The sequence below is a fragment of the Mytilus californianus genome, unplaced genomic scaffold (assembly GCF_021869535.1).
Source record: "Mytilus californianus isolate M0D057914Y unplaced genomic scaffold, xbMytCali1.0.p SCAF_2, whole genome shotgun sequence".
Taxonomy (NCBI): domain Eukaryota; kingdom Metazoa; phylum Mollusca; class Bivalvia; order Mytilida; family Mytilidae; genus Mytilus; species Mytilus californianus.
The window spans coordinates 137,544,834-137,572,816 of NW_026262668.1; the positions used below are offsets into that span (position 1 = coordinate 137,544,834).

At 32.2% G+C, this 27,983-nt stretch overlaps 1 protein-coding gene across 1 annotated transcript; it reads left to right on the forward strand.

Moving 5' to 3' along the window:
- Window positions 1-1,138: 1,138 nt before the first annotated feature.
- On the forward strand, window positions 1,139-27,045 carry LOC127731180 (heparan-alpha-glucosaminide N-acetyltransferase-like). Its single transcript, XM_052240123.1, has 17 exons — window positions 1,139-1,313; window positions 7,285-7,445; window positions 8,246-8,379; window positions 8,889-9,004; window positions 9,513-9,582; window positions 10,849-10,921; window positions 11,218-11,345; window positions 11,899-12,006; window positions 13,095-13,243; window positions 15,810-15,922; window positions 18,142-18,263; window positions 19,623-19,749; window positions 21,303-21,389; window positions 23,227-23,301; window positions 24,743-24,813; window positions 25,758-25,870; window positions 26,732-27,045. Exons 1-17 carry the CDS (start codon window positions 1,286-1,288, stop codon window positions 26,905-26,907), a joined length of 1,851 nt encoding a protein of 616 aa, XP_052096083.1. The 5' UTR covers window positions 1,139-1,285; the 3' UTR covers window positions 26,908-27,045.
- The last annotated feature ends 938 nt before the right edge of the window (window positions 27,046-27,983 follow it).

Below are 27,983 nucleotides of genomic sequence, written 5' to 3' on the forward strand. Positions count from 1 at the left end.
GAAGGTGTATGTGCCGAATACGTTCTCCATTTATAAAAGCTAATTTCAAGTTATAACTGGATTTTTTTTTCGTTTCAGGCCTATGTTTGGGAGATAATAAGAAAAAAGACTTCACTTTAAAAAGGCAGGACATAATAGTTTATGGATAATAGTATGAAGTCTGCAATCGTAAAAACCGTAACTTATATGACTCTTAGAAGGTGTAGTCTTATCTATATAAGTAAAGTTGGACAAAATCCAAACAAGTAGTATACAACAAAAGGTAATGTGCAATATATGACAATAATTTATCCATGAACGTTTAAGTATGGAATAGTTGTTGAAAACAATACATACTAAAATGAATACAAGTAATCAGACCAAAATAGCCTAATAAAAGTGACATATGATTATTGTGAATTAATACTCATAGAATTTTATATATGAACATAATGATATACATTGTATCAAGAAATTTTTATTGATTAAATAGTGTCATTTATTGCAGTTGTATTAATCGATGTCCTCTTTATGGTAATGTTTTTAAATAATTTCATTGTTTTTCTAAATGCCAAGGCAGAAGGTAAACGTTCCGTTGTAGGAGACGCTATCTTTTATATCTTTAACTGCGATCATTCAGACAACCTCCCTATCCTTCATCACTATAACAGATGATGTTCTAATGTATAAAGTTGATGGGTTATCTTAATTGCTTAAAATGTGATTCAAATGCATCAAACATGCTTTGTGTTTTGAAATATAATGTTCCATATGTAGAATTTTATTTGTAAGTATAGACAGCACTTCCGTTGTTACTATCTATGATAAGAAGAAACAAAGTGGATTATTCCAATTCTACTGCATAATCTCTTTGGACGACATAACAAATAGGTTATACTAGTGTAAACATATTTGTTATGTCGTCCAAAGAGCCTGATTATTCAGTAGAATTGGAATAATCCTTATCATTTCTTCTTATCATAAATAGTAACATTTGAAGTGCTGTCTATACTTACAAATAAAATTCTACTTGTGGTACATTATATTTTAAAACACAAAACATGTTTAATGCATTTGAATCACATTTTAAACAATTAAGATAACCCATCAACTTTATATATTAGATACATGTAAACGTTATATATCTTACATCAAAAGCCACATATCTACGTTGTTGTAATTACCGTTACTTTAGTGAAACAGACTTTATGTATTTTAAGATGCAGTAATTTACGGTATAAGATATATTTGATATCAACAAATATACCTGAATACTACGTAGTTTTTGTGTGATATTAGTCCAGTTATGCTTGTTTTGATTTATATGTTATATTGTAAGTATCTTTTATTTATTGTTATATATTGCGTATTTTGATGTACTATGTTTTTTCATTTCTAGTCAGATATATATTTTTTTCGTGGTATGAGATGTTAATAAAAATGTAAAAATGATAACCATTTTATTTTATAAAGTCTTCATCAAATGAAATAAATAACTCTTATCTGTTCTGATCCAAACGTAGCATTACCTCTAATTTCACAATATATAAATACTTCCTTACTGAACAAAAACAAAATACACAGAACAAGTTTTTCTTAAATCGTTAAATTCAGACTTTTTTTTACCTCTGCTTGTGAACTTTAAGTCTCCGAGGGTATCACCAGCTTAGTAGCCAATGCGATAATTTTTGTTATTGAAATGTGATATAACAAAATATTAAAAATTATTTAAAATTATTGAATGTATCTCCCTCATCCAAAACTTCGATTCCTTGTCCTGCTTTGGCTATACTTTTTGTCCATTTTTGTAAGTTTTAGATTTTCAAATATATTGGCCTCGAGCATCACTGAAGAGACATTGTCAAAATGGGCATCGGGTGCAGTCAAATTGGGTCCGTCATTTTCATTGTGCAGTATCAGTCAAAATATCAATCAAACCATTTTCAACAAACTAATTTTTCAGATTGTTCGTTTGTTGTGCTGTTACACCATTGTCCCAGGTTATAGGTAGGGTTCAACGATCAAACGCGTGTTTAACCATGCCATACACTGTATTTGAATTTCCCAAGTCTGGAGCCTGTAATTTAGTTGTTGCCGTTGGTTGCTATATCTGTTTTTTCGTTTATTGTTTTGTCATAAATCAATCCGTTGGTTATTTTTTTTTCGTTTGAATTGTTTGACATTTTGTCATGTCGAGCCGTTTTGTAGCTGACTATGCGGTTTTGTTATTTCACTTTGTTAACGGCCATACGGTGACTTATTATTGCTTAGATCCTCGTTTTCGGACTCTGTTGATTATTTGTCTCATTGTCAGTCATACTACATCTCCTTATTCTATACTAATGCAATGAAATCCTAACATACATTATTTGCAATGCAAGTACCAATCTGTTATGGATCGTTAATTTGTTTAACGAATTGAACTACATATATACCTCAAATGCCTGTAGTCAAAACGCATTCGACTGTTGCAAGTACAAATAAATAAAAGGTCAACTGTCCCACTGAAGTACCATGCCCTTGTCTTTTTTACATCAATTTGCATAAAATCATGGAAAACAATAAATTTCAAGTGACTTTCATTTGTCTGAAGACTTATTATCAAGGTACATAAGTTAACATGCTTACACCGAATGATAATATGTCATCAAATTGATGTATATTTTCAGGTAAATGCATAAAGAGGCGTATACAGTTGTTTTTCACAATGATCTTTACATAAATTAATGTTTATGCAAGATAAATTGTATCATAATTTACTATTATATTCAAATGGATGCAAATGCACTTCTATTTTAATACAGAGGCTCTAAAGAGCAAGTGTCGCTCACCTGCATCTTCAACAATGGCCAATTTTTAGTAAAAATCATCATTAAAGGGGAATAACTCTGTTATTAACTGACAATTTCAGTCATGTCGATCTTATCTTGCTGATCATTTTTCTTTTTCAAAGTTTCTGTTCATCTATTATAAGTTTCAAGATAATAGGCAAAAATGAAAAATTGGGTAAAATCATCACTTAAAGGTAATAACTTCAATAAGGCGTCGACCAACGACTTCGGTTATAATGACTGGTTTGTAGATCTTGTCTTGCTGATCATTTGTGCTTTTAAAATTTCTATCTATCTATCATAGTTTTCAAGATAATAGGCAAAAATGCAAAAAAAATGGGAAAAATTATCATTAAAGGGCAATAACTTCAATAAGGAGTCAACTTACGATTTCAGCCTTGTTTGACATATTAGTAGATCTTGTGTTGCTGGCCATTTATAGTTTCTATCTATTTATTGTAGTTTTCAAGATACTTGGCAAAAACTCAAAAAGTTGGGAAAAATCGTCATTAAAGGGCCATAACTTTAATAAGGTGTCGACTGACAATTTCGATTATGTTGACTTATTTGTAGATCTTGTCTTGCTGATAATTTTTGCTATAGAAAGTTTCTGTCTATCTATTATAGATTTCGAGATAATGGGCAAACAAAAATGGTAAAATTCATCAATTAAGGCAAAAACTCGAACTGCAAATAGTTGTCTGACAGTTTTGATGTCAATAGACATTAGAAATATCTCATTATGCTAAACATGTTTGCCCCTGTCAGATTTTCTCTATAGCGGTTTTCAAGATAAAAGCCACACAATTTGCGTTTTATCCCTGTGTTCTATTTTTAGCCATGTCGGCCATGTTGGTCGGCAGGCGTGTTCAACTGACATATTTTTTAAAAAAGATACTCCAATGATGATTGTGGCCAAGTTTGGTTCAAATTAGCCCAGTTGTTGCAGAGGGGAAGATTTTTGTAAAAGTTAATGGACAGACGACGACAATGACAGGCGACGATGACGAGGACGACAGACGACAGGCGACGATGACGACAACGACAGACGACAGACGCCAAGTGATGGAAAAAGCTTGCACTGGCCCTTTAAGCCAGGTGAGCTAAAATGAACTTTGGACTAAAAGAATGAATAGTGACATGACAAGTAAATACAACAAAATGCATAGTTTGTCTGTTTATGCATTGTATAATATGGGCTAATTGTCTTTTAGAAAGAAACATAATCTAACAATAAAGAGACATCTAGAGGTCAATAGAAGGTCTTCAATTAATGTCTTTTACTTGTGTCATACTCGCCAGAGTCTAGACAAGCTGGCAAACAATTTATTAGAGAAAATAAATATCCACTATCAATCCTGATTTTTGTTGTTGAAAAAATGACATTTGAAGCAATTACAGACCCTTACGAGAGTATTGACTTCATATAGGTACATTAAATACATTCCAGGATTATTTACTTTTGTGATAGTATCGGATCATCTCACGAATGTTCACAGTGAACGTGCTCAAATTACTGATCTATTGATGCAGGAATCATGCCTGGTCTAAACCGCATTAGATATAATACATATGTCCTTAACAGTGACGAAAACCGTCAATTTGTGCAATGTCTTAAGTTAGTTGTCCACATGACAAAAATGTACAGAAACATTTAAATAACATTTTACCCTATAAATCAGTTACTGGAAATTACAAACTATCGGAATTTTTCATTTCTGTATTCTTAATTGTTTAGGCCAGTTTTCCCAATTCTTTATTTCTGCCCATTAATTTCTTTTTGTTTTTATATTTAATCTTTCCATTATTCTCTATAGTTCTTAAATTTTTGGCTCGTAATAGTCTATTATAAAAACCACATCCATACCTCTAAAATATAAAGATAAGGAGATGTGGTTTGATTGCCAATGAGACAACAATCCACCAAAGTTCAAATGAAGTGGATGTAAGCAATTATAGGCAACCGTATGGCCTTCAACAACCCCATCCATACCATTATATAACGACGTCGGTTGAAACATAAATTCAGGTTTTTATAATCACACAGTTAAGACATAATGAAAATAACATTCCAAACAGAACGAGAACACATCCCCTTATTTCTAAATCTTGTAGTACGCAAACAATGCCCGTCCAGTCACACCCAATAGTGAATCCTTAAGGAACATGACAAAGCATCCTCTACTTCACCCGTCATACGTCCAGTCACATCCTTTAGTAAATTCCCAAGTAACATGAGAAAGCATACCCTACAGGACAGATATCAGCCGTCAAACGTCCTGTTACACCTAACAGTAAATGTCTCCAAGATTGACAAAACAACGATGATCAGAGGGACAAAAAGTTACACGAGGGAACTATGTAATAAAATATGTCAATATAACTAACAAAATTTAGAAAAAAAATTTATCCGATGATCGTAGAAACTGCCACATGATTATGTCAGTTGTTATTTCTCATAGCCGTGTTGAAGTAGTAATTGAATGAAACCGTATAAGAATTTTGCTTAATGCCTTTATGAAATTTCTCACTATAATAGGGTGGTAGGGACATCCCTTTCAAAAATCATGTGATATGATGCATACTTCCAAAATTATAACAAATATTTGTGATAAAGAAGTTTTATAAACATTCATGTATAAACATCTATGTATTTTTAGTGAACTTTTATTCTGATAAATTGATATTTGAGACGTTGGTGTATATTGTTCAACAAGAAAAGGAATTTCTGTTTTTTCTTCATTCGGGATATTTTGACTAAAGAATAACTCATCTTTGATCTTACTCCTTACTATACATGGAGGATAGCTGACCGATACTGTTATCCAAATAACATTTGAGGTCAACGGTGCATGGGTGATATGAAATTTGACTTTATATGAAGAAGTGTTTCATCATAATGTGAATTGATAGAATGTACACATTGAAACTTGAACAGGTCAAAAGTATTTAATTGATTTATGGCGAAATAACTCTTTGGGAGGACTAACATTCCCTGCAGTTATTTCTACCAAACGGTTCATGTATAGTAAATCAAAGTAAAACCTATCGTTTTGTTTTCAACTTGATACTCCTCAATTTTTCCATTGCACCACTCATAACATATTGATTTTGATTTTTGCTGCAGTACATTTTGATTCTGTTTTTAATGGTCTATTTCCTAACTTTTGTTTTATTTCATTGAATTGATTTATCAGCCATCACTTTTTGGCCCGATTCGTTGTCGTATCAAATCTATTATCATGTTACGCTCAGTCTAGCTGTTTATATGTGCAGTAATAGTTAGGATTATACAGGTATAACTAAAGTCCTTAAATCTGAGCTCGATTGATTTTTCGGGATCATATTTCACTAAGTAATGTACCAGCACGTCCGAAGCTCTTTTCTGGATTTATCTTCATCAGGAACGCGCAAAGACAAATATATGAAAGCCAATGATGTATAAGAACCAACACAGCTGAAGACCTATATGACCAAACATGCCCTAAAAAATAATAGTCAAATCCATCTAAGGTCAACCTTGACTGAGGGAGTTGACAAATCTTTGTTTTTCAATAGTTTCAATAGTAAATATGTTTTAATAGAATCTAGATACCAAACGTTTCCACGTATTCCAATGGGTAATAATTGTGCACCACTACCGGTTGATTAGGTTTTTGTACTCATCATGACGCAGAATGCATACATATCTTTCTAAAAGACAAAAAGAAAAGAATCTCGCGAAGTTCTTTAATTTCACTGGATATATTGATGATGTTCTGTCACTCAGTAACCACATTTCAGTTAATGCTTACATTTTTACATTTCATATATCACAGTGAACTTGTATTGAGATTAAGGATACTATCAAAAGTAGAGGTCTGCTTCATATCTTGAATTCGTTTTCTCGATATTGACACGGACCGACGAAATGAACCCAGAATTCATGAAAAACGGGATTAATTCAACATTAAAAATTGTCAACTTCCCACTTCTCATCAATAACATTCCCTCTGCTCTATCGTATGGCATTTACATATCTTTGTAAACACGTGCATGTTCATAGTTTACGGACTTCATGAAGAGGAGTGTGCTTCGTACATTAAAACTGCTACAACAAATGATGACGAACGACTTAAATCGACACTATATAATCGTCACGGTCACTATCACGAAATTGTTGATCGATACGATGTGTCGGTGTGCCAACTTGATCACTACCAGCATGTTTTCGCGATCTAAGATCTAAAGATACTAAAATAGTCTACTGATCTGTAAATTCACTGGTTGTGTTTCTATTCCCGATGGTGACATTTTGGCTGAGTGTGGACTTGCATGGCAGGTGATGAATAGATAGCAAGAGACGTTAACCATTAGGGTCGCACACTGTCTCGCTACATTTAGAGCAGGCGGCTCCCTCAGTTGTTTTACATTGATTTGAATTGTCTCTATTGATTGTGGTATTTGACCATCGGTAAACTACTATTGTTTCTAGTTGTAGTTGTGACTCGAATAAACGCTGACCATCATATACGTTATGCGGAACGGCACAGTAATGATTTTCCGGAACATGGGTTGGACGAAGGATGGTTAACCATCAATGTCTCCTCAAACTTTATTATCAAGTTATACGCACTTAATGATCAATGCTGGAAGGTAATTATAACTGTAGTGTCTAGTTATTCCTATTTAATGATTAATGCTTGAAAGTGATTATAACTCTATTGTCCGATCATACATATTCAACGATGAATTCTAGGAGGTAATCATAACTCTATTGTCATACATATATACTATAATTTCATTTTCCATTTATACTCACCCAACGATGAATGCTTGAATGCATTTATTAATCTATTGTCCATTTATACTCACTTAACAATGAATGCTTGAATGCAACATTGTTAATATATTGTCCAGTTATACCCACTCAACGACGAATACTGGAAGGTTATTATAACTCTATTGTCCAATTATAATCACGCAACGACGAATGTCAGAAGGTTAGTAAACAGTATAGTATACTGACACAATATCGAATGCTGGAAATTACTTATTACTTTATTGTCTAATCAACGTGTATGAACCAGGTGTGTGTTTTTTTCATCAAAAGATTGAACTTAATAGTTGCATCTGTTGTTATTCTTAAGAAACTACTATTTACCCGTGTTTTAACATTTGCTTCTGAAACCCATCTTCTTTTTTTTCACGGTCGTGCCTTTTTACAAACGTTTTATTCTAAAGGGCTAATAAAAGTAATATGATATAAAAAAAAGATGCATAAGATACCAAATGAGATAACTATTGATTTTATGCTTAACTTTTTACCAATCAGTATAAACTGATCATTTTAAACTAAATATTTATATGTAAATGTAAAAAGGAAATATTGAATAAAACCATATTGAAGTAGCTGGCAAAATTATGAAAGTAAAAATTCTTGCCATTACTTACAGTGTCCATTTGTTCACGTGACAACAATACAAGGTATGGCTTCCCAAATGACTTTACCAGTTAATACTACTTTCGGAACTACTATTGCCTTAAAACGAAAACACCCTGGTACCAACACGGAGGAGGAGTTTTGCAGGTAATAAGTGTTTCTTTATACTGAGGTCTGTATTTTTCGTAATATTTAAGTCGATGATACATAACATTTAAAATGAAGCCTTTCTCTTTTTTTTTTATCTTCGTGTTATTCTTTTTATTTCATGCATTTCAGTTGGTATTTTAACTTTTTTGAATCGAGCGTCACTGATGAGTATTTTTTTAGACGAAACGCGCGTCTGGCGTCCAAATATTAAGCTGGTATCTATCATGAGTTTGTTTATTTGTTGTGTTTACGGGAACAACAATTTGGAAAGCTTTGTTATGACACGGACATGTCGATGAACATATGAAATATGAGTAAATCTGTGTTAACTGTTTTCGTCTTTAAAATCACATTGTTTTTTTATATAAAAAGATAACAATGAAGATGTGCTGTATGTTTGATATGTAAGGTTGAACTGAATACTTTTGTTAGATTATACACATGTAAATAAAAAGTATGTGTCACAGCGTTCTAACAATAAATATAGAGATACTGATTTAATGTAGGTTTCATCAGAAATTTAGGGAAGGAGGCAATTACTGGGTTTTTGTAGATTATGAAACATACAAATCAGAAGAATGTGAAGTTCTCCTTATTAATCATCCATTACCTGCTGAAATGCGTACGTATAATTATTTTAAAATTAGTATTTTAAATATAAATTTCATAGCCACCACTTACTTCGTTTAGAAATTTGATTCAAGTATCATTCCATACTGTCTAAAATAGAGACGTATACAAACTTGGGTCATCAATAACCCCCTTTAACCTGCTTGGATGCAAACATATACATAAGTACTACTATTATGGAATCATTCTTTTTCTGTTAAAATTCGAACATACAAGAACTTTAAAGAAGTAACAATTGATCAACTAATCGAACATGCAAATCACTGTACTGGATAACCATATCTTCCAATGCTTTCGGATGAAATATCACAAACAAGCAAGGATTCATCTATCCGCACACTCAAACAAACCTCCATTAGAAAGAGTAATCATACTCATATAGAATACAAACGAACTCAAACAAGCAATTTTCATTTCATATCTTAATTATGACTTTTAAAAACTTTAGAACATAAACCTTGCAGATGCATTTTTCAATCATTTTGTATTTGCCTTTTTAGCAATTCTTTACGTATTCCTGGTTCTATGTGCCTTGCCACTTGTTATCGTTTTAGCAAAAATCGTATTTGGGTAAGCATACAAATATTATCACTTTAAACTGTGATATTTATTTACTGTCTTATTGGACAATATTTTAACATCTCTGTAGTCTCCTGGTCACGTGCACTCAGTCAGACATTTCAGCGTCGTTGCAATTCAGGTCTTTATATCACCTGTGTACATCAACTTTGGTATATAGTGTTAAATTAGTCGGATAATGAAATGTTTATCAAGTTCATAGAGAACTTACCTTAGTAGTATTTGTTCAGTGTAATTAAAGGTGACTAAAGTCGTTAAACAATGAATTTAATGAATATGCATACTATATGTGCCTCTGTACGTTAAACAAGTAATAACTAATCCTTAAAAGCAATCTTTAAGTTTATACTTTAACATTCGGAACCCTTTGTTCAAAAGTTTCTTAGTAAGCACAATCCTCTATCAAGGAAATCTATCAAATATATACTACATAGCCAGGCGACGAAAGAATGGTTTTACATAGAAATGGAAAGTTCACGATTAAAAAACTTTAATCTCTTTTTTCGTCATGTTTTGTTCTCAAATGACGGTTTAATAGAAGTTTCCCGATTTAATACCATACCAACCGTACTTTGAACTGGGAGCAGTCATTCGACTTTTGATAATAATTGATGTATACACTAAATATTTGTGTTTGTATGGATGAAATGATCACAAGGTTGAAATATAATGATGATGTAACAAAATACGTCTTAACTTCTTTGAATTATTTTAGTTATTATGACGCCTACACATCGTCTTATGCATGACTGAATTACTCAAAAAATTAAATGTACGCTGGTGGCCATTCTGAACTGGCATTTTGTTGAATAAATTACCTTAAGTGTATTTGGCAAAACCTTAAGGAATATTTGGTCTTCAAAGCTCTTCAACTTCGTACTTTATTTGGCCTTTTTATCGTTATTGATTCGAGTGTCACTGTTGAGTCTTTTGTAGATGAAACGGGCGTCTGGCGTACAAAATCTTTAGCCTGGTATCTATGATGAGTGTATTTGTTAGGTTCGCTTCAATATCTCAACATACCAGAGAAGTACAATTTCAATTATAAAGTTTAAATCATATATGTCCTGTGAGTTTATTATATTGTTAAGTTTGATTTATGATCATTTAAATCCAATGGTGTGCAAGTCTATACTTTTTTGCATTATATATTCAAGAGTGATTTTGGCATTCCATTTATACATTTATACTTGTATTTTATTTAAATGTAATCCTTGCTGTACTGATATCATTTACCTTACATTTGTATTCCTCTAGAAAAATTAGGAAAAGTTCTTCTTTTCAAGTAACAGAGCCATCAACAAAATCAAAGAAGGATCTAAAGCTATCGGTAAGGCAGCCAACATTTGTTGTTGTGTCTGTACATATAATTATACTATTATCTATTGATTGGTAATAGACAAACAAAGAGTTTACACTCTGGTCATTCATTTTCAACACTTATATTCTGTACTTTTTAAAAAAAATTGATTATGTAATCAGAGGCAATAATGGCTAATGAAGAGGGTGATAATCTTTACGCCCATTTCCTTAAATATAGAATATAAAAATATATATAAGTTTTTAGAATGTTCTTGCTTCTTAACTATCAGTCAAATCCTTTTTGTGACATTATTCCAATTACAGAGTCATCACACAAAGAGTCAGGATCAAGAAAAAGGTCAAACAACTGGAGTAGAAATACAACCGGAAGAATCTCCGTCCACAAAAGATCATAGGAGAACTCGATTGAAATCCTTAGACACATTTAGAGGGTACTTCACACATTCGTGTTTTTGATATTAAAAAATTAAAAATGAGAATAACTTTTCGAAAATAAATACTTTCTTTCAAAGTTTATTGTAAAAAGTTCTTTTAATTCTTTCACGACAGGTTGATTTTTTTTCAACGTGTCATTTGATTGACTACTCATTTTCATTGGTCAAATTCAATGATTATGTCATATTTTCTTGCTTTCCTCAAAGTCTGGAATTGTAACAGCAAATCGGTAACCATTGGAAAACAAGATAAAGTTTGTTTTCATATCGTCTACAAATCATTAGAGAAACATATTCCACTACCAAATCTCGTGCAATAGTATATTTGTCCACCACTCTCAATAGTGAAATTGTAAATATCTAAAAAGCTCGGCAAGCATCAAATTTGAAAAGTGAACTGCTCGATGCAGTGGTAGAATATATATATTAATCAATTTTCATATAAAAAATTATTTGACAGGAGTCAAAATACATATGATATATTAACATTTCGGATAAAGCCTGGTAGTAATGATATTTGTGAAAAATGAGTTATAAATATTTTTTTTAGATTAAGCTTGGTAGTAATGATATTTGTGAACTATGGCGGAGGAGGGTACTGGTTCTTTGACCACCCATCATGGAATGGACTAACAGTGGCCGACTTAGTATTTCCTTGGTACGTTCATCGATGACACTGCCGAGGATTAAACCAGGCCAGCCTAGCAGTCAGCACTTTTGTGTTGACATGCAATATCATTGATAATAAAACGTTGAATTATTCGAAACATTAAGGTTTAGATTGCCCTGGCCTTTTTTGGCACAACGTTACTGAATTTTCGGGTTGAATTTTCTTCAACTTCGATTTAGATTCGGTACCTGAATTGATGTGTTTCGAACGCCATTGATGACTTTAATGAAGACGAAACGTTCGTCTGGTGTATCAAATTATAAGCCGTTTCCTTGATGAGTTTTTTGCTATGCATATGTATGATGATTCTGTGTTATTTGATGTTTTACTTTTCTAAAAGTTTCCAATAACTATTGTTTATTTTGATACAATACTGTCAATTTGATAGATGATGATGTGACAAAAAAAATTTTTTTTTTTCATTTACCTTTTACAGCTCATTCTTGTTTTGTTCATTTTATTTACCTGACGATTATCGTCGTTCTTTTGATCATGAGATTGGATTTTCTTTATCTTTTTCATGACCTTTTGATAGCTGCAGTATTTTTTTTTTTCAAGTATATACATTTAATTGTATCATTGATTCATATGTTTGCATGTAAGATTTGGAGATCTCACAGTTTTGTATTAAAGATAATTTATAATTTAGCTATTTATGTAGCTATTAGATACATAACATAATTATAAGAATATTTTACAAGTTTGATAAACGATAACAAATCTTGCATTTACATATTTTTAGAAGTATCATGATGGGTTTGTGTGTTAGAATAAGCACCTATAAACCTAGTCTACATTTCTTAGATGATATTTGACAACATGTGTTAATTCGTGTATTTCATCCATCCAGTTATCTACCTTTCTATTGGAATCTATAATCTATTAGATAAACGTATATATCTTTTCAGCACTAGTCATGTAATAAAAAAAAATAATCTGTAAATACCAAGATTCAAAATTTGAATATGCAGACTTTTCATCATAAAAAGTCTCCAGCATTGACGATTTCGAACTATGTTTTAATGAGACATAATAATACTGCATTATACTCTATGTTTTTTATGCTATATTTTCAGGTTTATTTTCATTATGGGAACATCAATGAATTTTTCATTTAAAGGAATGATCAGAAGAAATAATACAAAATGTCAGATATTACTGAAAATAATCAAACGATCTGCGCTTTTGTTTGCCTTTGGTATTATTCTCAACACAAACTGGGGCCGTAAGTACATAGCTTCATGATCGATGTCTTTGCTATTGTTCTCAACACTAACTGGGGCCGTAAGTATATAGCCTCATAATTGATATGAATAAATGAAGATGTGAGGTCTACGTCATTGTGACGACAATAATCCAAGAAAAACAACCAAAAGACTTATTGAGAACGACGTCGACGTGACATTTTTCTTAATACATAAAATATAGTGACATTATTATATTATCAAACACTAAACAGGGTCTGCAAACCCGACTTGATAACCTGCAAACTTATTGTATTGATTGGTGTCTAGATGTTAACTTGTCCAAAACAAAAGTTTTAATTTTTAACAAGCCTGGAAAATTTTTGAAGGAATCACTTTGTTTAGATAATGAGGCTATAGAATGTGTTAACAGATATAAATATTTAGGGATAGTCTTTACTTCCAGTGGTCTTTTTCAGCAGGGGAAAGAAGAGCTATTCAAAAAGTCCTTAAAGGCAAAATTTAAACTACAAAAATCCATGTCAGCTTGTAATCCAAGTATTGATACTGCAATCCATTTATATGATCACACAATAAAACCAATTTTATTATATTGTAGTGAAATCTGGGGTACCTTTAAGATTAACTCTGCTGCTTGCAAGAAAAAAAGTGATTATCTATTTGAATTAATTTACATAAATGATTATTTTGAAAAATCACATTTCAGGTATCTAAAATATATTCTTGGTGTAAATAAAAAAGCCTCAAATTTGGCAGTGTTATCAGAGGTTGCAAGATTTCCTCTTTATTTTTCTGTCATTATATCTATGGTAAAATATGTACACAGGCTTAACAAATTGGACGATGGGTTACTTTATGATGCTTATGTTTGTAATAAACTTTTAGATGCAGGAAACATTAATTGTTGGTATTCATCTATGAGATATGTCCTTCAATCACTTGATATACAAAATTTGAATACAAAGCTCAATAGATTAATTAAATTTGTAAAATGTAAACTTTGTAACAGTTTTAAAACATTTTGGGGGGTCAAAAGATCTGATACCTTATCACAAGGTAATAGTAAATTAGAAAATTATTTCAACCTCAAGACTGACTTCGTAAAGGAGGCTTATTTATCAATTAAAGATTTTAATATAAGAAGTGCTATATGTAAATTGAGAATAAGTGCACATGATCTTAAAATTGAGAAAGATAGGTATAGTAAAAAATACATAGAGAGAAGTCAGCGTCTATGTCATCACTGCCTATCACATGGATCAAATTCTATTGAAGATGAGACCCATTTCACAGTAAGTTGTCCTTTATATAACGAACAGAGAAAATTATTATGGGATAAAGTAAACAGTTTTTGTAATAATTTTAAAGAATTGCCCAAGGATAAAAAATATTTCTGGCTGTTCACAAATGAGCATTTACCAACTCTTATGTGCCTAGGCAATTATATAATTAAGTGTTTAGAAATAAGATCCAGGTGGATACAAAATATATAAAATTATTATGCAATTATTGTTAATGTTATGTAAGACACATGATGTGTTAGGCTCTGATCCTGTCCAATATATGATAGTATTATATTAGGATATAGTTTTTCTTTTTTCCAATCATATTGTGCTTAATATTGTTGTAAATGATGCCCTTTATGGGTTCTTGATTAGATTAATAAAATTCTTATCTTATCTTATCTTATCTTATAGTGATTGGTGTTATCCTCCAATGCTATCACTGTTTATTACGACAATTATAACATATCCGTCGACATCTGTGAAACAGATATTCCATAACGGTCACCCAACTCGTGATGGCAATCGTAAAATTTTCGAAGGGAGGATTAATCTTCACCACTTGGAACTCTTGGTCTTATAGCGTCCTTGTAAGCAGCAACTCACAAGGAGGAAATCATGACAGGAAAAGCAAGCTGTGGAATATCAACTAAGAGATGTATACTCAAAATGCAGGCGCTCTTGGAATGCTGCTGCATAGATATGGAAAGATCACAATAGGGAAGCTGAAATAATCTCTTTTGTCTTAAAGTTTTGTTCATAATTGACCTTCATTGTTAATTACAACATGAGTTTGCAGAATTTATTGTGGAGGTAGAGACAAAATGAACATAGCTTTACCGACGCACCGACTACCTGGAGGATTAAATACCGTGAGAATTAGTGCCTTACATACCGTCATCCAGTTGTAGTGAATATAACGCACCATGCGCACTGAAAAATACAATAATAGGTACACTCGAGTTCAAAAATTAGGTGTACCCAAAAAGGCTTTTAAAAGTCATTAATATAAAAATAAGAAGATGTAGTATGATTGCCAATGAGACAACTCTCTACAAGAGACCAAATGACACAGAAATTAACAACTATAGGTCACCGTACGGCCTTCAACAATGAGCAAAAACCATACCGCATAATCAGCTATAAAAGGCATCGAAATGACAATGATAAAACAATTCAAACGAGAAAAGTATATTATTTTCTAAAATGTATTCTCTTTCAGCCATATATGTGGAGGATTTCATGAAAGGCATTTTTGTAGCGCTTTGGTCGCATGGAATTTATAACGTGTTGTTTTTTGTAGCTGTTGACTTAGAACATATCCGGATACCCGGTGTATTACAAAGATTTAGTCTTACGTACCTTGTTTTAGCTATCATTGAGCTAATATTTATAAGAAATTACAATATTCCAAAGGTAAGACAAATTATATTAATTAGCATTTAAAGTTGAAGTAAAGCAATTTTCTAATACAATCATACCGTTCTTTGGTTTAAACCTTAGAGGTGGCACGGTAGTATTTACATTCCGGAATTTAGGTTGCTCTTTTGTGTACCCTACTTAAGTCAATGTATCTGAACAGTATGATTGGACAAAAAATACAGTATCTACTGAACATACTTTCCAAAACTGAGGGACGAATCAGGTGTTGAAAAATATGAAATAATTTTACATACAGGTGAAAATGAATTTTTGAGAATTTTTTTAAATTTTGTATTCACTACATGACAAAAGACATAAAAGCACTAGTGGCCTTAGGTTTATAAAGATAGCAAAAAAAGTAAACGGTCATCATACATATTCAAATTAATTTTTGAATATTATAATGAAAGTACTTCAATTAACTGTGTATGTAGAATTTTGGGCAGTGTTAGAAAGTGGTGAAAATTCTAAAAAGGCTATCATTATCCCTATGGGCCAGGAAATACTACCGTGCCACCTTAACTGGTATATATATGATGTACACTAAATTAATTAATGTATTTTTTTTTACTTATTCAATTTGTAAGTTTGTCAATAAAAAGTTGATTTAGGGCAACTAGAATAAGAACAGCCCTTAAATTCCACCACTGGGAGTGAAAATTGCTGATTCAGCAAATTTTGCGTGATCTGTGGGTAATAATGTCAAAATTTAACTAGAAAGTAGAACTTTATAAATTTAATGTAACTGGTAATAGATTTTTAATTATAAATGCTCGCTTTAACTTTTCGCAGTGTCTGACACATGTGCAACCACTGGAATTGCGACATATTTTAGTTGCCTGTATATCCTGTAATTTTCACCGAAATTAATAAAGTGCATGATTTTTTATTTTTTTTCGACACAAGTACAGCTATACTAGTTTTCTTCAGGTTTAATTTGTAGTTTTGTGGTAACATGACACCAGTATGAGCTTTTTTGGGACCAGTTAGTGGTTAAGGGGTCCTTACTTATTCAATTAGCCCCATATTTAGCTGAAATAGAGTTAGCATTAGGGGTTTCTTTACATTGATAGAGACAATTTTGTTGGACAAAGAATGTGATTATCAATGTTTGTCAGATAGATTAGAGAGTTTATTTATTTTCTATGCAAATGTCATTAATTGTTTTGATTCTTTGATCCTGAAAAGCACAAAAAAGGAAAATTGATTATGTAAGGGGACATAATTTAACTTAATGCATACATGAGAAAGAGACAAACAGCCAACTTAGAGATATATTCTAGTACATGTATTGTTAAAAAGATTTTAGAATAATAGTTTACTGCCATCTAAAGAATCTTGTGATGTTGCCTACATAATCTTGAAATGATTAAAGGAATGTAAGCCATGCTGTAAAATGTGGAATGGACTTTACTATCTTTTTTCATGATTTGGTACTTATACTGTTTCTTTCATTCAGATTAAGTAGAAATAGAGTTGGCAATCCAATAATTCCTCCTGAATCACCATGTTTTACTTCTGTGCTGATTTTAGAAATTATATATTTGGTTTTTGTTCACTCCTTAAGTAAAAGTGGTAAGATAAGTGAAAATCTGCCAGCTGGGGTAGGGGTATAATCTTTTATTTTTTTTTTTTTGGTAAGAAATAAGTGCAGACTTATATTCTTTATTGTAATACGTTTCCTAGTAAGAAGTCTATCCATCATAGCTGTCATGACTGGTTTCAAGTTTGTGATGTCTTTGTTAAGGTGGCACGGTAGTATTTACATTCCGGAATTTAGGTTGCTCTTTTGTGTACCCTACTTAAGTCAATGTATCTGCACAGTATGATTGGACAAAAAATACAGTATCTACTAAACATACACTCCCAAACTGAGGGATGAATCAGGTGTTGAAAAATATGAAATAATTTTACATACAGGTGAAAATGAATTTTTGAGATTTTTTGGCAGAATTTTGGGCAGTGTTAGAAAGTGGTGAAAATTCTCAAAATGCTATCATTATCCCTTTGGGCCAGGATATACTGCCATGCCAACTAGAAGATATAACTATAGACCCCGTTCATAGTCATAGCAACAATATATCCGAAATCGCTTTAACTCCTCGTTTATTTATATACATCATTCATAGTTACTTTGAATAATGATTTAATAAGATTCAATTCATCCAATTTTATATTTGTTGTGTATGGCTATAATTTTGTATGTATTTTAGGAAAGAGGCTGTGCTCCACTTAATGATATCATATCTTTGGCACCTCAATGGATTATTTCTCTTGGTATTCTTGCGGCTTATCTTGGACTCACATTCAAGCTAGAATTTCCAGGATGTCCAACGTTTGTGTGATATTATTATTATTGTATTTATTGGCTATTTAGAAATACCCAAACAAATACAAACGATGAATACTCTTCTCCAATTAAAGCTTGATAAAAGCGTTTACAATCTACACTGACAAAGTTTCTTGAATAAACTTCATCTGGCACACACGATATAAAATGTTTTGAAACCAAAAGAAAAAAACTTTGGAGAGCACAAAAACAAAATGGTGGGAATCATACCACATCTTCATATTCATATACTTTTTTTATTCAAAATTTGATAAAAGCGTATAAAATAGATTTCTATACACATTACACGATTATTTGGTATACCTGGTACAAGATACAAAATTTAAAACTGTATCTGCACGTACTGCTATATAGCAAAAGAGGCAAAAGATATCAAGGGACATTAAAAATTCATAAGTCGACTGACAACGCCATAGCAAAAACGAATAATCACGAAAAAAAACAAACAAGTCCACAAAAACAGAACATAGAAAAATAAAAAATGATTAACACGAACACTATCAAAAACCGAGGTGATCCCATATGCTCCGGAAGGGTACACAGAACCTGTTTTACATGTGACATATACGATGTTCATCACTATTAAGTTAAGTTTGGGTGACTATGTTGACTGCATCTATTCCATTGAAATTGAAATAACGTATACCACAGATACAATTAAGTCTGTTTCATATCTTGCCTTTCATTTTGAAATTGCCAATGAGATTAGGTTGAGAACTAAACTTTACGAAAAAGCAGAGTTTTTAAACGTATTATATTTTCCAAAAGACAACTTCCTAATATCTTCTCCAAAACAAATAAACATATATCTGACGTTAACAAATCTTTTTATCATAAGTGTATGAAAAGGGAAATAATACAAAGAATGTTTATACGATACCTAAACAAATAGTTTTAGTGAAGAAACAAACACAACCCCATGTGTAAAATAATAGATATGTAATATAATGACAAGAAGAGATGGTATACACCAAGACATCTTAACAACAAAGGCACATATAGAGATAAAAATATGTGCAAATTTGATGAGTATTTCCATGTTCATACAAGGATGGATGTAAAAATAATTGTTATCGTATGAACTCGAATGGCAGAAAGACCAGATGCGTCTACAAGATACGCATCTCCAACCATGCATGCAGATCACCTGTCGTCAGATATCATATAATAGTAAAAAAATAAGCGACTTGCCTTTACCAGACACCTTCAAAAGCTGAAGGAAAGTAACAGTTATACTTAATTAACGAATTTGAAGAAGAATTTTTTTTTCGATAAACTAGAAAGTATCCTATAATAGTAGTCACAAATGGAGCTCACATATCATGAAGTTTTGTATTTATACAGTGGTTATATTGGACCTGGTGGATTACATGAAGGCGGTAAATACTACAACTGTACAGCAGGGGCAGCACAATATATAGATGTGTTTGTGCTTGGTAAAAATCATATTTATGGCAATCCAACTCCTAAGGTAAATACTATAACTGTTCAGCAGGGGCAACACAGTACATTGATGTGTTAGTGCGTAAACTACTAAGGTAAGAACTTCATTGTTGTTATATATACAGTGGATATATTGAACCTGGTGGATAACACGAGGGAGGTGAATGCGATAATTGTACAACAGGAGCAGCACAATACAATGAGGTGATAGTTGTTGGTGGAAATAAATCATATCTACTGCCATTCAACTCCTAATGTAAATGCTGTAACTGTTCAGCAGGGGTAGCATAATACATAAATACATAAAGGTGGTGCTGCTTGGTGAAAATCATATCTATGGCAGTCCAACTCCTAAGGTAGATAATATAACGGTACAGCAGGGGCAACACAGTACATAAATGTGTAAGTGCCTGGTAAAACTCATGGCCATCCATCTCCTAAGGTAAATGCAATAAATGTGCAGAAAGGACAGCACAGTACATCGATATGTAATATCATGGTAAAACAAATGTCTATACAACTACTAATGTAAATACTATAACCGTACACTTGGAGCAGCCCAGTACATCTATGTGTAAGGGCTTGGTAAAACTTATGTCTATGGCTATCCAACTCCTAAGGTAAATACTATAACCGTACACTTGGAGCAGCCCAGTACATCTATGTATTTCTAAGACATATTGAAAAAAATATTTTCATAATTCATAGCATGTGACAATAACTTCATATCCACGTTGCAATTAAGAATTTTGCAAACAAATCAACCAAATATGATATATTTCAATTTTATTGTATGATATCACTTATTTATTTATTGTGTGTCTTGCTTGTAAATGTATAAGTATATATTTAATTGTTAATGTATAATTGTTATCCTCGTGTAGCACCATACGTGTGCCTTATTTGTAATAAATTGTCTTGTCTTGTCTTGTCTTGTCTATGTGTAAGGGCTTGGTAAAACTTATGTCTATGGCTATCCAACTCCTAAGGTAAATACAATTACTGTACAGCAGGGATAGCACACTACATCGATATGTAAGGGCTTGGTAAAACTCATGTCACCAAACAACTACTAAGGTAAATACTGTGGATTCATAATTGTTCGTTGGATACCAATTTTCGTTGATTTCGTGGGTACAGGTAAACCACGATTTTAAATGTGTAACGCTTTACAAATTTTCTATAGGCTTTGTATGCAGAGATCGGCAAAACCACGAAATCAAATATCCACGAAAATTCAAGTTTTCTACAACCCGCGAAAATTGATACAAACGAAAATAAATTGATTCACAGTACTATAACGGCACAACAGGGACAGCACAATACATAGATGTGTTACTGCTTGGCAAAAATCACGTCTATGGTCACCAAACTCCTAAGGTGATACCTGTATTGTTCTGTTCTTGGTTAATGTAAATATTGATATAGAGAGAAATTCAAACAATTATATTAAACACTGTTTTCGTTGGACTTTTATGAAAAAAATACTTCCCGCTTTGTTTCTTTTTTCCTGTAAAACACATATACTATCCCACAAAGTAATTTAAAGACACATGTAATGATGTTTTCAAATGTTTACAGAAGATATACCAAACAACCGCACCACATGATCCTGAAGGAATTCTGGGAACTTTGACATCAATATTTCTTTGTTTTTTGGGTTTACAGGTAAGATAATACGATGTTCATTGACGAAAACAGGACTAAGTTTTCCAGAAAACCATATATATGTTGTATAATACAAATATTTAACATATAATGTTTCATTTACATATATTACTACAACAAAAGAATTTTTTCATTGTCTTCTATGAAAAAAGTGCACTTGAAACAGAAGTATAGCTGTTTGGGTGAGTAGCTTTCATTTCGACAATAAACCTCTAACAAGATAACCTAAACAAACAAACTTTTTTTTATCTTGAAACTATATAATACATATACCATAAAATATTTTTCAATACTAGTACACGAAGTATTAATTTTTTGCAGATAATCCAGATGAAAACCGTTGGTTCACAATAATTTGTTTTTTTACAGTACCGAAGTACGCAAAAAAAAAATACTTCCGAAAAAAACTCTGTCATTTTTACAATTATTTGATATGATAATAACTAGACTAAAAGTCCTTTCTTTTGGTTTTGTATGAGAAACAAGGTGCTATCATTTTTATTTAAATCGCATAATGGGTTTTTCTCAATTTTATCGTGTACTTCAAATCGATGTTATACAGTAATGCTTTTGAATATTGAGCAAAACTTTCGAACAAAAATGATTTGAAGAAGATAACAAAACAAGCAAACATGATAAATGGGGTCAATTTTCAGTTATGTTAAAGTCGATATCTTTTGTGACTACCACATACAGTTAACACTATTCTGCATCTCCTGGCCTTAGTCGGATCAAATGTATAATTTTGCCCTGTGGTATTCTCTTCCTTTAATTTTGCAACGCTTGAATGGGCTGTTCGAATGATGAAGATTGGGGTTCGCGTTTGCGGACGAGTCAATCAAATTAGTTCCAAAGATGATCTATGGGATTCCAATCCATCGACTTTGAGGGCTATTGCAATACATTAATCTTCTTCCTACTTAAGCTACAATTGCTGTATGGGCCGGATATCGTCCTGCTAAAACTCCCCCTCTGTCAGTCAGTTAAGTTGTGCATATGTGACTGAAAAATATCGTCCCTAGAACGTTGATCCGTTATATGTTCCTTGGACAAGCATTATTTTTGTTATGCAGTTGCAGAATATTGCTGCCCACATTTTGACGTTTCCACCGCGAAATCCAATTTCTATATGTAGACAGGAGCAAGACGAAGCCAGCAGTATACGCGGGTTCGTTCATCATATCTTTGGAGACCAAACTTTCAATGTATGACACCAACGAATATGTGCACCTCGGTTTACCTTGGTCAACACTTTTCCAACATAAGGTCTTCTTGACAAATTTTCGCATTTATTATGGACTGTTTTTGCGTTAATTTTCTAAAGATCTGGGATACTAGCTGCACTAGTTGTAGCAGGGACTGTACTATTACGCAGGTTGAATACCTAGGTAAACCAATCTTTGGCCGTAGTAGTGATGCTTGGGTGATGCTAAGCTGATCCTGTTTGATTTTTTCTCTTTCAAATATGTGAAATTGTTCTCTGGTCAACGTTGAAATATTAGACGATTTCAGACAAATTCGATTTCTGATGTCTTAAAGCTTATTTTGTGTTGGTCTTTTTTGTTGGACGGATAAGATTTCTGCACTTTTAATGCTTATCTGGATTTTGTCGGGGTCGGATATCGACTTTCAATGGCCCTTCGGTTTGTTGACTTCCTTGTAACGCATTCTTGGATTTGCTATTATTTTTTAACTTATAAATGAAAGTTATCATGTTTAAAGTTAAACAAACAATCGGCTTTTATATTTCTAGATAAAATTGAATAAATAAACTTGTCAAGTAGTCATAAAAATAAATGAATAACGGACAGCTATTATTCAAACATTTATATTTCAGTCTGGCAGAATATTGATTTGTTTTCAATCGCATAAAGAAAGAATCATTAGATGGGTTATCTGGGGTATATTAACAGTAAGTAAAAATTCGTGTTATGTAAAAGAGAGAGAGAGAGAGAGAGAGAGAGAGAGAGAGAGAGAGAGAGAGAGAGAGAGAGAGACGGCGTCAATTTGTAGGTCAATGATTATTTGAAATAATCGGGGCGGAGGGACAAACCAAAAAGGGGGCCGGTTAGATGTATTATCAATTCCCTCATGAATTCTTTTAATTTGAATATACCAAATGGATTAACGATATAGTAGTAAGGAAATGTGGTATGGTTTCCAATGGAACAACTATCAATAGACCGAAAGACAAAGGTGTGAACAGTTCGAGTTTGAACATCGGTAAACTGTTGTGTCATCTTATTGACAGTCATTTAAACTTCGGTTGTCAATCATACACTTGTGAAATGAATGTTCTTCTGACTCATCAAAATGGTGCAAACCGCACACTTACATTGCAGAAGTTACAAAGCGTTTGTTTTTACAATTCACTTTGCAGAATATTTTGCAAGTACTATCTCTAACTTAACAAAGAGAGGCGAAAGATTCTAAAGGAGCATTCAAACTCATTTTTCCTTGACTGTTAATGACTTCTTTACACAAAATCCATAGGATGTTGAATGTGTCCTGATTGATACTTTAGTCTTAGATACATGATTTTTTCATAACTTGTTATTGGTCTTGAACTACCTGTCAGCATCTGCGAGGACTCTAAGATCTGTACTTTGTGTCTTTTTTGTTGTAGGGGATGTATAAATACCCTGCAACGTCCGGTCTGTGTTTTTGTTACTTGTTTTTCTGCTTTGTATCGATCTGATGAGTTAAGCTCTTTTCAACTGATTTTGATAGTTTGTTCATATGTTGTATTGTTACACCACTGTCCCAGGTTATGGGAGAGTTGGGCGCCCGCTAACATGTTTAACCCCGCCACATTCTGTATGTAGATGTCCCAAGTCAGGAGCATGTAATTCAGTGTTTGTCATTTGTTTCTGTGTATCATATTTGTATTTCGTTCATTGTTTTAACACAAACCAGGCAGTTATTTTTATCTTTTCAATTGTTTTACATTTGTCATTTCGGGGCCTTTTATAGCTGACTATGCGGTATGGGTTTTGCTCATTGTTAAGGCCGTACGATGACCTATAGTTGTTAACTTCTATGTCATTTGGTCTCTGGTGGAGAGTTGTCTCATTGGCAATAAACTAGCAACGCAAAAAGACCAAAACACAAACAATAGCAAACAACACACAACATAGAAAACTAATGACTAAGCAACACAAACCCCATCAAAAACCGGGATAGATTTCAAGTGCTAACAAAAAATGAAATGTATAATTAGTTTTTTTTTTATTGTTCACGTTTTGTGACTGTTTGAAATCCACCATTTTTAACACCACCAAGATGTCTAGCTTTAAAACTAATTCAAATAATATGAAAATTTGAATTTAATTGTTATCCTGACTTTTTGACAGGGAGTTGTCGGTGGCGTGTTATGCAAAGGGTCGCAAAATGATGGATGGATTCCTCTAAATAAAAATCTTTGGTAAGTAATTTGAACATACCATTTTTCTGCTGTAGCTGTAAGATTTCAGTCATTGTAATTATATAGTAAAACATAATGACATATATCAGTAGTAGTCATCACTTCTGTCTTGACATGAATTTTCATTGATATAGTCATAAATATAAATTAACAGTTAACAAAACTTAGTACTTTTCGAAATACTAAGGATTTTCTAACCCAGGACTAGCTTACCTTAGCTGCCTTTATCAAAACCTTTCTAAATTTCGGGTCCTCAATGCTCTTCAACTTCGTACTTTTTATCTTTTCTGATTCGTGATGGGTCTCTTTTGTAGACGATCATGAGTCTAGCGTACAAAATAGTAAGCCTGGTATCTATGATGAGTTTATATAAATGCTTTTCCAATGAAAAACAAATTAAATAAATAAACAAGTAAAATATAAATACGAGATACACAAAATGAAAATAGCACTATAAAGCTTTCAAAAATTCGAAACGCCCCTCTGAAGCCGTTCGCATCAGGAACACCCAAAACCAAAAACCAAAAATCCGAAAGCCGAATATTCAAATACCAAGCCAGGTCAAGAGTCATACGATAAAAAGAGACATAATAGTAAAAAGATTAAAAATATTAAAAGGATTCACAATGTCAACACTTAAATTCTGCAACCAAGATCATCCTGTATTATTTGTGTATTTGACACTGAATATTTATCGTTAAGGTCTTGGTACTTTCGATTCCAAAAAAAAAAAATGAAACTAGCAGCGTTATTACAACATCAAGATATTTATCCTTCGGGTGGTCATATCATTGACAAAAATCCAGTTCCAAAAAATACTTGACCTTGAAAGATCATCTTGTCATGTTGTTGATAAACATTAGTACTTATTTGGATGACAAAGTGTTTAGCTTCATAATCTATCGTTTTGTCCATATCTGATTGAACGTTTTAATTTTTTCAAGGTCAATATCCTTTATCTTAGTCACAGCATCCTTTGCCTTTCTGTTATTATCAGCAATGTACGTTGCAATAGACATCTTAAAAATATGGGAAGGAGATCCATTTATCTATCCCGGTAGGTATGATACAATTAAAGGAAAATATGAAAAGAACATCCCAGTAGGTGTAATACGATTAGAGGAAATAATGGGAAGAACATCCCGATAGGTATGATACGATTAGAGGAAACTATGAAAAGACCATCCCAGTAGGTATGATAAGATTACAGGAAACTATAAGAACAACATCTTGGTAAGTATGATACGATTATACAAAACTATGAGAAGAACATCAACATATCTATGCCAGTATGTATGAAACGAATAGAGGAAATTCAAGGGAAGGAGAGGAATTTATCAATTCTAGTGGGTATGAATCGATTAGAAGGAAATTTTGGGAAGAGATTTGTTTATCTTTCTCGGTAGATATGATATGAATATAAGAAATTATTGGAAGAAGATCCATATTATTATTCCGGGTAGGATTGACAGGGTAAGAAGAAATCATGAGAAGGAGTTTAATGATCTATCCCGAATATATGAAACATATGATAAATTTATTAAAAACCGATAAACGTAGATAGTTCTTTGTCAGGAGTCACGTGATTTTTGTTACTTTCATGACTTTTTGTCAGGTTTTTAAATGAATTATTCACTATATGCAATGGAACAATTGTTTACAAAAAACAGTTTTTGGTTTCAGGACATCGTGATGTTCATTCTTTTAATTTTTATTGTATTGTTTTGTGGACCGTTTATGTTGTTGTCAGTAAGAACTTGACTGTCATCTCTGCCTGTAATTAATACATATTCAATTTTCAATATTTCATGTATTTACTTATTTTAAGTATCTGTAATTACATATTTATACGTGACACCACTTAATACAAATAACATCAGAAAATCTGACTGACTAATGTATCGAATTAATATTTCAGGAATGAATTCAATAGTGGTTTACTGTTGCCATGACATTTTCTACAGATTTTTCCCGGTCAGCTGGAAGATCCATGATGATCACTTAAGTCTTCTATTGAAGGCAGTTTGGGATACGGCAATTTACGTTGTGCTTGCGTATGTAATGTTCAAGAAGAAAATATTTGTTGCACTCTAAACAGCTACATGATATGTTGGACAACAACCAATTTTAAAAAGACAGTACATTCTATTGATGATATTTGCAGAACTTTGATCATGTATAGTTGGTGTCTTTCTTTTATTAATATTTACATAAATAAAATTATTTACTTTTGATTTGATTTGATTTTTATATGAAATTGTTCATGTAGGAAGATATAAGCAGGAGCAAAATTTACTTACCCTTCGGTAGCACCTGGGGGTTGGTGATGCTCGGTCTGTAGTTTTCTATGTTGTGTTTTGTTTAATGTTGTTTGTCTTTTGGTATTTTTTTGGTATTTTGCCATGGCATTGTTGGTTTGTTTTCAACTTATGAGTAGTTTGAATGTCCCTTTGGTATCATAAGATGTTGGTAAAGTTATCATTACCTTTCATTCTTTTTTATTATATTTTTGTTACGTCTGTAGTTGACCTAAGTAAGGTTTTGGCAATTCTGTTAGTCCTTGTCGAATGAATAGTGTCATGCACAATGGAATGAATATAATCCATAAATAGTTTGTGACTTCATGTACAGGCAGCCCTTATGTAAGATGTATCATACATCATTAGAGAATCTGGAATGTGTTGTTATGATTGATTAATTGTTTCTTGCCTAACTTTCAGTGCGTGTTATTATGAAACTACATACGAAAAAATATTTCCAAATCTAAAAAGAAACATGTTTTGTTGATGATGATATATTTGATGTCGTCATGTTTTGTTATAATTGGTGTCTAATATGAAAGTACCAAAATTAAACCCACAAAAATAGAATATTGACAATTAAGTGTAAAAATTCGTATCATTATTATCAGATATAAAATTACGAAATATTATTTAATTTGATGACAAAAATAACAGTTGCACTAATTATAAAATACTAGTATATTTCATGGTATAACAGCTCTTATTAATGGTCCCTTTTCATATGAATCGGAGTTCCTTCAGACACTTGTCAAAAACAAGAAGATCAAAGAAGCCAGATATTTAATTTCACTTTCAGATATATTGATGATGTTCTTTCCATTTCCAATCCGAACTTTTCTGATTGGGTTCCATTAATATATTCCCCAG